The 15,400-nt window shown below is 33.8% G+C and overlaps 1 protein-coding gene and 1 long non-coding RNA gene across 3 annotated transcripts in view; both read left to right on the plus strand.

Annotated features, from left to right (window-relative positions):
• Nucleotides 1-4,129: 4,129 nt before the first annotated feature.
• Nucleotides 4,130-9,134, plus strand: LOC136340854 (uncharacterized). Its single transcript, XR_010732380.1, has 4 exons — nt 4,130-4,242; nt 8,276-8,589; nt 8,644-8,776; nt 9,039-9,134. It is a non-coding gene; the product is annotated as an uncharacterized lncRNA (long non-coding RNA).
• A 4,242-nt stretch (nt 9,135-13,376) lies between these two features.
• Rab3GAP1 (RAB3 GTPase activating protein subunit 1) overlaps nt 13,377-15,400 on the plus strand; it is a 29,268-nt gene continuing 27,244 nt past the window's right edge. Inside the window, exons 1-3 of one of the 2 annotated variants that reach the window (XM_066285160.1) lie at nt 13,377-13,559; nt 13,877-15,008; nt 15,210-15,337. In XM_066285160.1, the coding sequence (XP_066141257.1) occupies nt 13,886-15,008; nt 15,210-15,337 (1,251 nt within the window). In that variant the 5' untranslated portion in view covers nt 13,377-13,559; nt 13,877-13,885. The other variant, XM_066285159.1, reaches the window with a different exon arrangement.

Consider the following 15,400-nt stretch of genomic DNA (forward strand, 5'->3'; position numbering starts at 1 on the left):
CCAATCGTGGCCTCGAACGATTATGCAGGACATGAAAGTTTTTGAAATTTAGAGAGGTTTTGAGGCAAAACGGCTCTAATTAGAAGATTGATGGTAGGTGTTGAGTACGATAACATCCATGTGAAAGTTTTTCAATTAGATAATCTATACAGGCGTAAAAAATAATCATATGTCCAGGGCTCGCAAGAACATCTAGTATTTTGATAGAAAACAACGTCTTAAAGTTAAAAAAAAATGTGAATCAAATAATAAACTTAATGGCAGTTTTGGATTTTTTGGCTAGTTTTTCATGATAAATACTTTGTTTTATCCATGTCGCAAAAAAAGCAAATTTTTGTTTACCAGCGTCGGTATTACCAAGTTTACGTAGTTTACCAGGTGTCTAATATCCCAATTCAAACATTGAGCTTTTCAAGTTGTTGTATATGCTCTGCTTGCATTAATTGGGATTTAATTTCGCTCCAATATCGACAGTTGTGCTGATTCACGTGACCTTTAGGAAAAATTAATATTTGTCTGAGAAAAAATGCCGTAGAATGGGTGTCGATTATTTTTTAAGCATTCCGCCATGATTTCACAAAATCGTAGACTTCTTCGAAAATCATTTTAATTTAGTTCATGCATAGATTTATTTTGTAAGGATGAAATGTATATACATATACAAGGTGTTACAAATTAGTAGGTCAATTCGCTAACCACAGATTTTTTGAATGAAAATAAGTCGATTTTCCTTATGCGACTTTTTTCTTTGGCGTTTTATACTCACTATACAGAGTGTTAAAGTTATTAAAAAATTAATTTATTTGGTTAATAACTTCGGTACTTCTTATGGTATTTTAATGAAATTTTGTAATGATGCACAGTTCGATGAGGCGTTCTTTTCCTATAATTTAGGTTAAAAAAAATTTAATCGGAGAAGGGAAATTAGGGGTCACGGACATGCCCCCCCCCCAACCTTTTTTTTGTACGCGCCAATGGTGAACGTGTTTAAATCTTTAAATTAAATATCCTTTTATATTAATTTTTTCATTCTTGTGAAATTTTGATTTACCGCTTACTTTAGAAAATATTTCAGCATATTGCCTTTCAATACATGGTAATGCGGTGAAGCACCATCCAACTGAAACCACACATTTTTGATGCACATTTAGGGGCAAATCATCTAGTAAATCTCTAAATGAATTTATTAAAAAAATTGAAATTGTTCAGTATTTAATCGCGGAGGGACTAAAATCGGACCTACGAGAAAATTGTCAACTATTCCTGCCCAGATATTTAAACGAATATGTGGTTTCAGTTGGATGGTGCTTCACCGCATTACCATGTATTAAGAGGCAATATGTTGGAATATTTTCTAAAGTAAGCAGTAAATCAAAATTTTACAAGAATGAAAAAATTAAGATAAAAGAATATTTAATTTAAAGATTTAAACACGTTCACCATTGGCGCGTGCAAAAAAAAGGTTGGGAGGGGGGGGGGGGGGGTGCATGTCCGTGACCCCTAATTTCCCTTCTCCGATTAAAATTTTTTTAACCAAAATTATAGGAAAAGAACGCCTCATCGAACTGTGCATCACTACAAAATTTCATTAAAATACCATAAGAAGTACCGAAGTTATTAAGCAAATAAATTAATTTTTTGATAACTTTAACACTCTGTATAGTGAGTATAAAACGCTAAAGAAAAAGGTCGCGTAAGGAAAGTCGACTTATTTTCACTCAAAAAATCTGTGGTTAGCGGATTGACATACTAATTTGTAACACTCTGTATATATACAGGGTGATTCTAGATAAATGGGAAAAGCGAATATCTTGAAATTGGGAAAATCTAAAAAAAATGTTCAAATAAAGTCTTCATTATTTGCGGGGCCTCAACTTTTTGTAATGTCAATTTTTTTTCAAGGTCACCTTCACCTGTCTTTTGGGGTCAACTTCATTTTTTCAAATGTAACACCCAATTTTTTTTTGGAGATTTGAATTCTTTGTTGGCAGTAAAAATGTTTTTACTTTAAACATATTTTTCTAAAAGTAATGAAATTGATAATAATACCAAACTCTTATCCCGCGAACGCTACAGGTCCAATTTTATAAAAATTTTTTTAAAACAGTTAAATTCCGTTGAAAATAGTTTACTATGGGTCTTCATTGATTGTGTTAAGACTTGTGTACTCCACAAATCCATCAATGAATCTTATGATTGATTTGTTTATGAATAGGCATAGATTTCATCTCGTAATCCATACCCTTTAAGTGGGTATATGTAGTTAGCGCCAGCAATTTTTAAAATTAAATTCTATTTATGTTCCGGTATAGTCTAGACTGAGACATACACTTTTATTTTTTTATTATTTGTGTGTTTATGTTTAGTTTTAAGATAAAAAGTCAGGCAGATTTCTTTAGGCGGATAGTTCGAATTAAGACTCAAAGGCTCGCGAAAGTAGTTTTATTCGTTTTGTGAGTCATTGAAATTTAAAGTTTTTGAAATGGCAGTGCAGTTTAGTAAAGACGAAAAAATCGAAATGATTTTAATTTATGGTGAATCGAGAAGAAATGGTGACCAAGCAAGAGGACTTTATGCCAATCGTTATCCGGAGAAAAATGTTCCAGGGCGTAACACTTTTTACCGTGTTGTGAACCGGTTTTTAGAAACAGGCAATTTGGAGAGAAAAAAACGTGAAAAAGTCTGCATTGGGAATTACATGGTGATGATTTCCGAAATCGAGTGACTTTTTGACTTAGGCACAAAGAAGACTCCATGAAAATGCAAATTTTTTTTCAAATGTACTATTTTCTGACGAATCCAGCTTCACAAACTACGGTGAAGTGAATCACCACAATATGCATTATTGGTCGGTTGAGAATCCGCATTGGTTGCGTGAAGTAGAAAGACAGCGATCATGGACTTTGAATGTTTGGTGTGGTATTTTAGGTACATATCTAATTGGGCCACATTTATTTGATGGAAACCTCAATACAGAGAAATATCGTCATTTTTTGTTAGAAAATTTGCCACTCCTTCTCGAAGAAGTTAATTTAGATCAAAGGTTGACAATGTGGTTTCAACATGACGGTTGCCCCGCTCATTATGCTACGAATGTCAGAGAAGTTTTAAATGAACATTTTCCACAAAGATGGATTGCGCGTGGTAGTGAAGTTAACTGGTCAGCCCGAGCACCAGACTTGACTTCACCAGATTTTTTATTGTGGGGTCATTTAAAACAAGTAGTTTATAGTCGAGTACCAAATACTTCCGAACACATGAAAATTCTGATCAAAAACGCTTGTTGAAACATTACAACTGAAATGCTGGAAAATACCAAACAATCATTTCAAAACAGAATTGTGAAGTGCCTTGAACAGCAGGGAAACCATTTCGAACATCTGTTGGACTGATTTTTGTTGTAATAAATTAAAATTTACTACAAAATTAATAAAAGTGTTAAAATAAATTAATAAAGTTTAATGAAATGTTTTTTATTTTGTGTCTGTTATTATTATGAATTTCGTTACTTTTAGCGAAAAATGTTTCAAATAAAAACATTTTTACTGCCAACAAAAAATTCGAATCTCCAAAAAAAAATTGGGTGTTACATTTGAAAAAATGAAGTTGATCCCAAAAGACAGGTGAAGGTGACCTTGAAAAAAATTGACATTACAAAAAGTTGAGGCCCCGCGAATAATGAAGACTTTATTTGAACATTTTTTTTGTAGATCTTCCCGATTTCAAGATATTTGCTTGTCCCACTTATCTAGAATCACCCTGTATATACACCATTGAACAAAAGTAGAGAAAGTTTAGTGATTTTGAATTAATTTTTTTGAACCAAACTGAATCTGGAAATTATTAAACATTTATATACAGGGTGTTTCCTAACTAGGTGTAAAAAATTTAAAGGCGTAATCCTCGACTGATTTTGAGTCAAAAATGTCTAATAAACATATGTCCGCAAATGCCTTGTTTCCAAGATACAAATTGTTGACTGAAAGACGTTGAAAAGGGTTTTAAAGGTTTCTAAAGGTTTGGTGGTATTTACTAACTTGTTTATTGTTAGTTTTTTTTGCTACTTCCACTACTATAAACAAGATAGTCAGTGTTATTTTGGTATTTTACTCTCTAAAGTGAAAGAATTTAGTTCTGTGTCCCAAAAATCAGATTATACCTAAGTTTTGAAAATTTTTCAAATGCCTAATTACACTAATCAAGAAATGGCCAATATGGTTTTTGTTTACGGCCTTGCTGATGGTAAGTGTTTGGCAGCGAGGCGCATTTACATGGAAAGGTTTCCAAACCACCAAGCTCCCAACCACCAAACCTTAATGATGAGTAATTATTATGAGTAATGGTGGTCATTTTCAGCAATTCTTATAATTAATCATTAAAGCATTCCCCCAAAAAATTGTCTTTTCTAAAATTCAAACACCCAAATTGAGTCATTTTGGAATAAAATCTCTTTTTCTTGTCACATTTCAACATCATGTATCTTGGAAACAAGGCATTTGCGGACATATGTTTATTAGACATTTTTGACTCAAAATCAGTCGAGGATTACGCCTTTAAATTTTTTACACGTAGTTAGGAAACACCCTGTACATATAAATATAAGAAACATTCTTGGTAGGTAACTACCGATTTGCAACCAAAAATAAAAAATATATTTAAAATATAAATAATAGACTGGGACAAAAGTAGGGAAAATCTAAAGTAAGTGAGGAAATTGTTGATAATTTTAAACTTAAATTAATAATGCGTAGAGAACCCTTTGTTAGCTATGACTTCTTGGCATCGCTTTGGCATTGATTCCAATAATTTCAAAATCACGTCATTTCTGATGGATTTTCAAGACTCTTGCATTACCCGAATTAATTCTTCCTTGGATGATATCATAGTTTGACGAACACGTCGTTCTAATTCCTCCCATAAATTCTTTATCGGGTTGAGGTCCGGACTTTGTGCAGGAAAATCCATAACAGTAATGTTTGCGGCAGCTAACCAGTCTCGAATGACTCTCAATTTGTATTTAGGATCATTATTCAGCTGAAATATCCACGTCATTGGTAAATGATCCTCAGCATATGGCAGCATTGTGTTTTTTAATATATCTAGATACACAAACCAATCCATAATGCTCTCTATGATATGTAACGGACCTACACCATATCCGGAGAAACATTCCCACACCATGCAAAATCCTCCGCCATATTTCGCTGTGTATTTGGTATACTTGGGGTTAACCTTTTGGCGCGGGGGACGATGGACCCACAATACACCATCAGAACCGAAAATGCTAAACTTGCTTTCATCTGAAAATAGCATTTTTTTTTAATTATTGCTTGTCCAGTTTAAATATTTATTAAGCAAAAGCAAGTCGGGCGTTCTGGTTCTTCCTCGATATTAATGTTTTTTTTGCAGCTTTTCGACTAAACTATCCTACTTCCCTCGGTCCTCTTTAAACAGTTTTATAACTCATCTGGGCTTCCCCAAATTTACATAGAATTTGTTTTTGCAGATTTGTGTGGATATTTCTCAGCAATTTTCTTGATTAACGCTTCAATTCGCCTCGTTGTTTTTCTGAGACGACCACTTTTTTAAAATTATTTTTAATGTATTTCACGATTTAAAATTAGAAATTGTTTTTGAAATAATCGATTTATGAACATTAAGTACTTTTGCGATATCGACTTGTTAAATACCTTCTTGATAGGCGTTAATTATTTTATGTCGAATGTCTTCAGACAAATGTTTTCCACGCACTATATTGGAACTGAACTAATACCAAAAGTGTTTAGAAATTTATTTAAAAACGAATTCCAATTGTTATAGACAGAATACTTTATATGTTTCTGTACTTACGTCTCTTTAAAGAAAATACGTATACCTAAAGGTTCTATGAAAACTGATCAACAAGACTACCTTAAGGCCTAATTCATTATATTCCAATATTAACACTTAAAAAAATTTCAACCGAAAAATAAAGTTTCTCTACTTTTGTCCAATAGTGTATACAGGGTGTCCGTTTTACGAGCTCAATCATGGGGATCTCGGTTATTTGAAGAGATATGAGGTCGGTTAAATTAAGGCAAAGTTGCGCATTTTCGAGCTTTGTAAGATGCCGTTTGAAGAATTATAAAATTTTCATTACTTCCGGAAATATCTGGGAAAATACGAAATTTCGAAAAAAGGTTTTTATTTTTTTTTGACTCATTTCAAGAGATAATTGAAAATGGCTGGCATATTTTCATAGTCACTTTTTCTCCTCGACAACATGACAGTGTCAAATTTGGAATCCGACGTTTTGATTTTCCGGAACCATCATCAACTTTATTTTTTCTTATGAGCGCCATCTTGGATTTTCAGCTTTTTTCTGATTTCAGCCATTTTCAATTATCTCTTCAAATGAGTCTAGAAAAACATGAAAACCTTTTTACGAAATTTCGTATTTTCCCGGATATTTCCGAAAGTAATGGAAATTTTTTAATTCTTCAAACGCCATCTTACGAAGCTCGAAAATGCGCAACTTTGTCCTAATTTAACCGACCTCGCATCCCTTCAAATAACCGAGATCCCAATGGTTGAGGCCGTAAAACGGACACCCTGTATATATGAAGCATTCTGGCGGCATCAGCTTGTGACAATCTTCAAATATATTGCGCATTGTCTATTAAAGCAACGTGGCCCTAAACACCAACTAAAGTAACTTTCTTATTACCAACTGGTACTTAGTGGTACTCTCGGTTGTAAACAGAATCAGTTTCTCTGGATTTTTTCATCAGTGTCAATACGCACTTATGACGAAGAAACTTATCAATATGAGCTGGTTAAACATTCTTGCAGCTGCACTTGCACACTTGCATTTTGAATAATGGAAAAATTCACACGTTTTCGAATTGAAAATACCAAACTTGCGTTTTAAATTCACTCACATTAAATAAAATTCAGTCCTATCTGCTACAAAATAGGAAACCCAGTCATTTTTATAAGCGATAAGTAGAACATTTACAAACAAAATTTTATTTTTTTCTTGCAAGTGAATTTAACGATGACAAATAAAATTTAAATCTTTGGAAAAATGATTCGATAAAATCATTTTTATCATAGCCTGTAGTAAGAAGGGTTCCAGAACCATTAAAACTAGGTGTCGCACAATTCTTTTCTTTCTATTCAAATTTGAGGGTTGCAACACCCCCTTTCAAGGGTTTGATCATTCAGATGCCAAATGTACGTCAAAACATGCCTTCCAAGAAAATCAAATGACGAGTTTCGGGAAATTTCTCGAAACACGACCATATAGAGTGATGCAAATAAGTAGGCCAAGTCGCTAACCACAGATTCTTTGAGCGAAAATAATTACTTTTCTTATGCGATTTTTTTTGGTGGGTTATACTCATTACACAGTGTTGAAGTTCTTTTAAAAAATTAATTTTGTTAATAACTTCGGTGTTTTTTGACATATTTTAATGTAATTTCGCAGTGATGCATAGTTCAATGAGGCGCACTTCCTATAATTTGGTTAAAAAAAAATGGAACCGGACTGAGGAAAATGGTGGGCATGAACACATTTCCACTCTCAAATGGTTTTTCGCACTCAGTAAGGACCGTATCTAATTTTTTAAATCAAATGTACCACTATCTTATTTTTTTTAATTCTTATAAAATTTTCATTTACAGCTCACTTTAGTGGATATTCCCGCATCGCCTCTCGATACATGCTACACATTTTTCGTTTTTATCGGGAACCTATCTATCATTTATAGCTGTAAAAAAATAATTCTGGTTTCAAATTTTCTTTGGCCAAATTATAGGAAAAGTGTGCCTCATCGAACTATGCGTCACAGCAAATTGCATTAAAATATGTCAAAAAGCACCGAAGTTATTATCAAAATAATTTTTTAACAACTCAATACTCTGTGTAGAGAGTATAAAGCGACAATGAAAAAAGTTGCATAAGGAAAGTCTCATTATTTTCACTCAAGGAAATTGTGATTAGCGGATTGGCTTACTAATTTACAACACTCTGTACAAAAAATGTCCAGGGTAGCTCTTTTTAATTGAGATACCCTGGGTGCCCACGTATTAAAATAATTAAAACGTAATAATCATTTATGCCACGAGGCCAGTAGGTAACTTGTTAGGGCAGGTTTTTCACGTATGAGAAGACGTCAAAAAGGGAGGCTAGAAAATCAGCAAACTCTATTCCCTTTATCTAACGGACGTGTATCATGTATTATTTAGTTTTTCCTGTCGAATCATTTACAAAAGATTTTTCTTCATTTTCCAGAAGATGTTTTGGCCAGACGTTAACTCGAGCAAATCCTGATATATCTGATGCGTGGAAGAGAAAATAGCTCGTAAACTATCCTATCCAGTGAAGCTTATCATCTTAGCTGCCGCATGTTTGTAATTTAGCTTCCCAGCAAATAATTGGATTTTCACAAATTCGACTAAATCATTGAAGAACGGGGATCTATTTAAGTTGATGTGCTGGAAGATTTCAATGAGGGCCCGTTGAATTCTGACTTTGTTAATGGCTTTCGCTGCGTGGTACACCCCGTAGATTAAATTGATCATCGTGGCTTCATTTTCCTTTGATCGGTAAATATAGGAGTACTCCATTTAGAGTTTATGTAGAATAGGGAAGTTAATTAGGTAGTCGACGTAAAAATAAGAGAAGACATAGAAAAATGCCACAACAATCAATTCAAATGACATTTTTTTGGGGAAACGAAGACTGAGCGTTTTGACTTTGATGATTTTGTCTGAGGTGGCTCTTGGTATTCAGGTAAGATATACCAGGCGTGACATTTGTCAATAGGCACTATTGTGATCTTCGAAATAGTGAAAATTACCAGGTTGGTTGAGTTTTTGCAAAGATTTATATCATCATCATCTTTACTTGCGAAGCATTTCTTTTCGATCAACATTCGGTTTAACGCAATATTGCCTCATTAAACCCTCAATTAAAATCCAGTCAAAGTAGACCATTGTTCCAATCCAGTTATACTTGAAGTGGCACCATTATTACATAATTGGATATTATTTAGGTCCGTCGATCGTCCATTGGCAAGCTTGAGAGCAACAATCTATCAGCATCAGCCAACCTTAAAGATTTTGAGATAAAATCTTAGATTTCTTCTCTTTCAACGGTGAGTGGTATCTATTCCGCGTATGTGAGATATGTCTGGTCATGTACGAAACACATTCCGCAGGACTCAGTCCGAACGTTAAAAATTCTTTCTCAATAAGTTTGAGCCCATTACAGATTACATGGGGGCTTTGGATATTGCCATGTAGGTGTGGGTCTTTGCAGGTCTGGTGGAGCACATTCCTACAGTTGATTGCATTTATGGGGCCCGAACACATAGGGTTCTCACGCTTGGTAACTAGTAACGTAAAATCACCCATATTCCATCTTATGTAGTACAGAGACATATAAAGGCAATCTCGGAGCACGCTTGCAAGCATTGTTCGAATTGGCAGTTGAAATTTATGCATTGGCTATAAGCATTCGTTTAAATTAATTGTTAACGTTTAACATAATGTACTATATTTTGCTTAGTTGACTGGAAATTCCTTTTTTGGCACGCAAGGAAATGTCCCTAGTGGTTTTCATCTGCACTGCATACCGTAAAGGCAGAATTCAGTTGTAAGTTACGAGAATAATCCCTGAAGTATTCGACCTAACAGTAAAAAAAAAAAAAATTGAAAATAGTACATTACTTCTCAACATAGTCTCCTTTGAAATTGACACACTTTTCCCAGCGACACTCTATGAAATACTCTATTTAGATTAAGAAGCTTTGAATGTTTTAAAATAGGCATCAATCTCGGACTCTACCTCTGCATTATTGGCAAATCTCTTTTCATCAAGCTATTTTTCCAAGTTTGGAAATAGAAAATAATCTGAAGGGGCTAAATCCGGCGAATAGGGTAGGTGAGGAAAAAGTTCGAATCCAAGTTGATTGATTTTGACCATTGCAATGACGGAAGTGTGGACTGTGTTGTCTTAATGAAACAAGACTTCCTTTTTCGCCTAATACAGTAACATTTTCTTAATTTCTTCGCTCACACGATGCAATAAATTTGTATAATATTCTCCATTTATTGTTTTTCCTTTAGGAATATAGTCAGTAAAAATTATCGCACATGTACCCCACAAAACTGACGCTATCACTTTTCCTGCAGATGGAATGATTTTCGTTTCTTTGCAGCCAACTTTCCCTTTTGAGTCTATTATTTTGATCGCTCTTTCGTCTTAGGTGTGAATAATGGACCCATATTTTATCTATGATTCTGAATCGACTTAAAAACTCGGGTCTGTTACTGCATACTTTGCCAAACACTCCCTTGAAACATCCTCACGGGGCTGTCTTTGTTCAATTATGAAAAATCGTGGCACTCATTCTTCGCATAGCTTTCTCTTATCCAATTGTTCGGTGAAACTGCGATAACCAGTATTTTTTCAAACGCCTATCTTCCTGCATAGCTTTGTGGATTTTCATCACAATTTCTAAAGTGGTCAAATCTGGAATGTCATGGGGTCGACAACTGCGAAGTTCGCCTTGGAAGCTGATACGACCGTGTTTAAACTGTGCCACACAATATGTTACCGTTATCAACGAAGAAGTAGTACCTCCAGAGAAGAATCCAAATCCGCTTTAATGTTGGATAGACTAAGACCTTTCAAATGAAAGTATGAATCATATATTGTTGACCATTTTTTCCATGTTCACAAAATCTGTAAAAGCGTTCACTAAAAACAGCTCGAAAACAAATACAACCCAACGTAATACCCTGAAACTTTATACTAGCTTTTTAAGGTTAGGTCTTTGTAATATACGCAAATTTTTAACAAAAATATCGCCATCTATATGTCAGGTCAGGTATTTCTGAAATTAACCTCGTAGTTTCCAATAATAATGGTATCGTCCAGTTCTAGGGGTACCTATGACTAGGGATGTTTGTAAACCCGGTACCCCAGTTAAAAGATTTACATAATTTAATGCGTAGAATAGAAAAGATAGCATTACTCTACGGAGTGTTATAAATTGGAAATATTCGGACCTACGTTTAACCGAGTTAAAAACACATTGTTTGTAAAACGCATATAACCAAACATGCAGCATATTAAAAATTTTCGATATTTTCGATTGCAAGTAATAAATTCAAGTGCTGTTAAAATTTCCTCCACCACTGAGATGAAGTTGGATTGGGGGTTTTATGTTTGGATGCGAAATATGCAAACTGAGTAATAAATTCGTTTTGACTTGACGTCTCATTCTGAACACGTAGAGCAGCTTTGGATAAGATCTCCGCCAGTCTTAGTAGTTGCCGGGATTATGACACGGTTTGTGAATTAAACATTTGTTCTCATATGTCCCACTAGATATCATTTCAGTATTAACTCGTTTAAAACGGCCGAAAATTAAATCCCAATTGTACCTATAGGCTAAAGAAAACAACATAAAAGTTGTTCCCATTGGAATCGAACCATATCATGTTGTACCTTTTTTTACTCATATATGCACCAAGATGTCAAGTACCCCGAAAGTTCACCATGTGACCCCCCCAGGAGAGTCTAATGCCAAACATGACTGGCGCTTCCAAAGACTATTGTGCGCTAACTGGCCCCTCAGCGGGACATAAGCAACTTGTTACTCTTAGTTAATTGCCTGGAAACACAGTCATGTTACCTTTCTGATAAAACATTAAAAATTTGACCAATTAATTGTGAACTTTAAAAAAAAATTGAGCATAAGTAACCTAAAGCTAGATTATGTATCTAATTTTTGGATTGCTCGATTGCAATCCAGATGGTTTTACATAAAAATTAACTTTTATACTGTCTGTGGCATACAACTTGATTTAAACTACACTGAAGCGATACATTATAAAATGTGTCATGCTGACCTATCAGTCCGTTTAGATGTAAAGAACAGAACAAAACAACAGTTCAAATAGCAATCTTCCTTAAATTCCCGACGGGTTGAGCAACCTGCTGGTCCGCTGGTCGGTACGGCCTTTCAAGGTACCAGCGGGAGCCAAAGCTGTAACACATCCACTCCTCGTACAATGGTAATTATTAGCATGACATGATGATTCGGACGAGAAAAAACCCTCCATCGGATTAAGACGATGAGAATTTGATTTGTAAATTCCAATGGGATCTTGAATAAATCGTTTGTTTATCGCGACGCCATTTTTCATACTTAACGAGATGTCCGTCTTGACAGTCGAGAGTTAAATCTCGTTCATTGCTTGCGTATCTCATAAGTTTTATGAGAAAATATACCGACAATGATTATTAGAGGCTGGTTTCCAATGTTATACTGCTCTGAACAGTGAGCTTTAAGTAAGAAAAAATTCTGAATGTGTGTAAATCGTCATAACCACCATCACATATGACCACCCACCTTTTGCTCTTCTCCATTTATGCACACACAGATATTCAGACCAAATTAAGGAAACTCTTAGAAAATTCAAATTAGAGCTGCTTCGTACAGCAACAAGTCTTTACTTTAATAAATATCCACACATTACAATTTTGTTTCGCCATCTTGTCATGATTTTGTTCAATCTATAAATATACAATTACAAAAACACTAGTTGAGGGTTCAGCCCCGTGTAGTTCAAGGCATTTTAAACTAAATGGTGCATGGTTGGGGTAGTTGAAGCTAATTTGTAGGTAACTGTGTAATAATTATGTGATAACGCGTAATAATCAGTCTGTAAAATGGTGCAGACCCATTTATATACACGTTGGTACATAGATCTAGTATGAAAACAGTCACAGAATTCGAATTAGCGAAGTCTTTTTTATTAACCAAATGTTAACAGAATGGTTGTTTTGTACTGCAAGAATTTTTAATTTGTTCTAATAATTGCTCACAAACTACATGGTTCCTTCACCATACTATCATGATTTCATTCCCTCATATGACATAAAATTACACAAATACAATTTGAGGATTTACTATTCACTACGTTTAGTTAAATGTATTTTTTAAAGTAGATAGTGTTTGGCCGACGACAGTTTTCAAATCAATATAATAATCATCCTGCAAGGTAGTGGCAGATCCATTCATACATACATATGCAGGAATATAGATTCAGTTTGGAAACTGTTGCAAAACCTGAATTAGCAAATCATAAGTTTCTTATACACAGGTTTATATTTATTTTCCAAACTTACACTGAATTGCTCCTTCGTATAAAGAAAATGCTTAAATTATTATAATACCTTCTGTGAACAGCGATTATTTCGCTTCACCATCTTGTCATGATTTTGTCTGTTAATTCTCCAGGTCTTCAATTCTATATATATATATATATATATATATATATATATATATATATATATATATATATGTGAGAAAGACTTTTTTTCGCTATTATGTACTGATCAACAATTTTCATTCGTGAAGTTAATGAAATGAAAATTTATCGAATGCTTAGTGGATTTATTAATATTACCTAACAAAAAATGGTAATTTGGCTGAATGTTGCAAAGGCAATGAAAAGCCATAGAAATCCAGAAGTAGAAAATATCAAGTGACAGTCTATAGGTTTACATTTGTTTTTTGGTTATTCATGACTTAATTCCAATTTTTAATATTTGAATAGTGTCAATAATCATTTAATAAGGATATAAATAAATAAATATATATATTTTCCTGAGTGAATGTGAAAGTGTGAAGACCTTCTCCAGCTGAAAATGAAATTTTTGTCTACAAATATTTCATTCTTGCTCTCACATTCCTATAGGATCAGGGTCCTGTAATTTCGACTAAAGTGATTTCATATTGAATATGTAGCAAAGAATAACTAAGGATCAAACAATTTCAGTGAAACACAAACTTCTCTGCAAATACCTTATTTTCAGACGCCAAAAATGAATGAAGAAATAGATGAGAGTGAGTTCTACCACGAGGATTTTACTACAGCCTCAGATTGGGAAATATTAGTGGCCCACATGGAGGAAATTATTAATCAATGGAAATCGGATGATATAAATCAGGAAACTCCAAAAGACGAATTATTGGGTTGGAGAATTAGAGCAGAAAAACTTGTATACATTGACATTAATTTTGATTTTGTTTGGTATAAAAAAGAAGCACAAATACATAAGTCAGATTCTACTCTTGAAAATCCTAAACATGTTCTAGACAAGTGGTATGATTTCTCATTGGAGTATGGCCAATCAGAAGCTCACAAAGATATTTGTTTAAGTGAGTGGTATGGCCTAAATGAATTTATTGTTCTTAGCTCAGCAGGCAAAATAGAACTGATTAACAATGAGCCTAAGGCAAAAATACTACTCAGTGCCCTAACTGTCCTAGTTTGTAACTTACATCTTGATATTCCTATATTTGTGCAATTACAAGACAAATGGCAAAAAGTATATGCCGGAGTGTATGAATCAAATGGAATTAGAACAAATTTTGATATTGTTCATCTAAAAAGAGGCTTGCACTATTGCCAATATTTAACAGGGATTTTGGATTTGTTTAAAACAAAGATTTGTTCACCATGTGCTGTAGAAAATATTTTTGTCTCCTGCCAATTAACATACTTGTTGCAGGATTTTGGTAACTATGTTTGGAGAAAGGAGATATGTGGTGACAGCATTGATATTGAAAATTTGTATGTACTTCCCTTTGGTGTTTCAATAGATCCAGTTTCAGCAATCTGCTTTAAAACTACCTGGAGTAATCTTTCTGAACACTCGGTTATAGACACTGAGAGTCAGACCAATTTTAACCCAATGAAAGCCCAGAAATGGCAATGTTCAGCCTATTTTGAAAAAGAACCAATTTGTCTGCTAAGTGATTGTTTAGGAGAGCTTTTGGAGATTTTGAACAATTCCCATACAATTTATGATGTGTTGGGTGATTTTGCTGTCTCGGTTACACCAGAAAACAATCCCTTAGATTTATTAACTGAACCATCAGTGCCAACTATTTCAAGTTTTTTGGGAAGAGCTGCAAAGTCACATTTCAAAAGACACAGTAGAGGTAATATTTTTATTTTTAAAGTTTTTAAGTCCTAAATATTTTTTAAACATATCTATACCATGTTAAAAATCTTATCACAAATATTTGAAGTTGTATATGTGATTTAATTTTACTTGTCTCATATCTTGATAGACTGGAAAAAAATGCAAAATGCAAATTTTTTTGACTAACACATTATGTTTATATACATTCAATTTTCAGGTAATCCCCCCATCCAAGAAAATATTCTTGTTCCACTGCTCTACTTTTTATTTCCTGATGCTGATGAAAACTCATATTTACCTTATGGAGTTAAAAATCAGACTGCATCAATACCTAAGAAAAATGAGGTGAGTATTAAAATAGTTTCATTACATGTCTTATTTCATAAATTTTTTTTTAAATTCAATGTT

The sequence above is a fragment of the Euwallacea fornicatus genome, chromosome 8, assembly GCF_040115645.1.
Source record: "Euwallacea fornicatus isolate EFF26 chromosome 8, ASM4011564v1, whole genome shotgun sequence".
Classification (NCBI taxonomy): domain Eukaryota; kingdom Metazoa; phylum Arthropoda; class Insecta; order Coleoptera; family Curculionidae; genus Euwallacea; species Euwallacea fornicatus.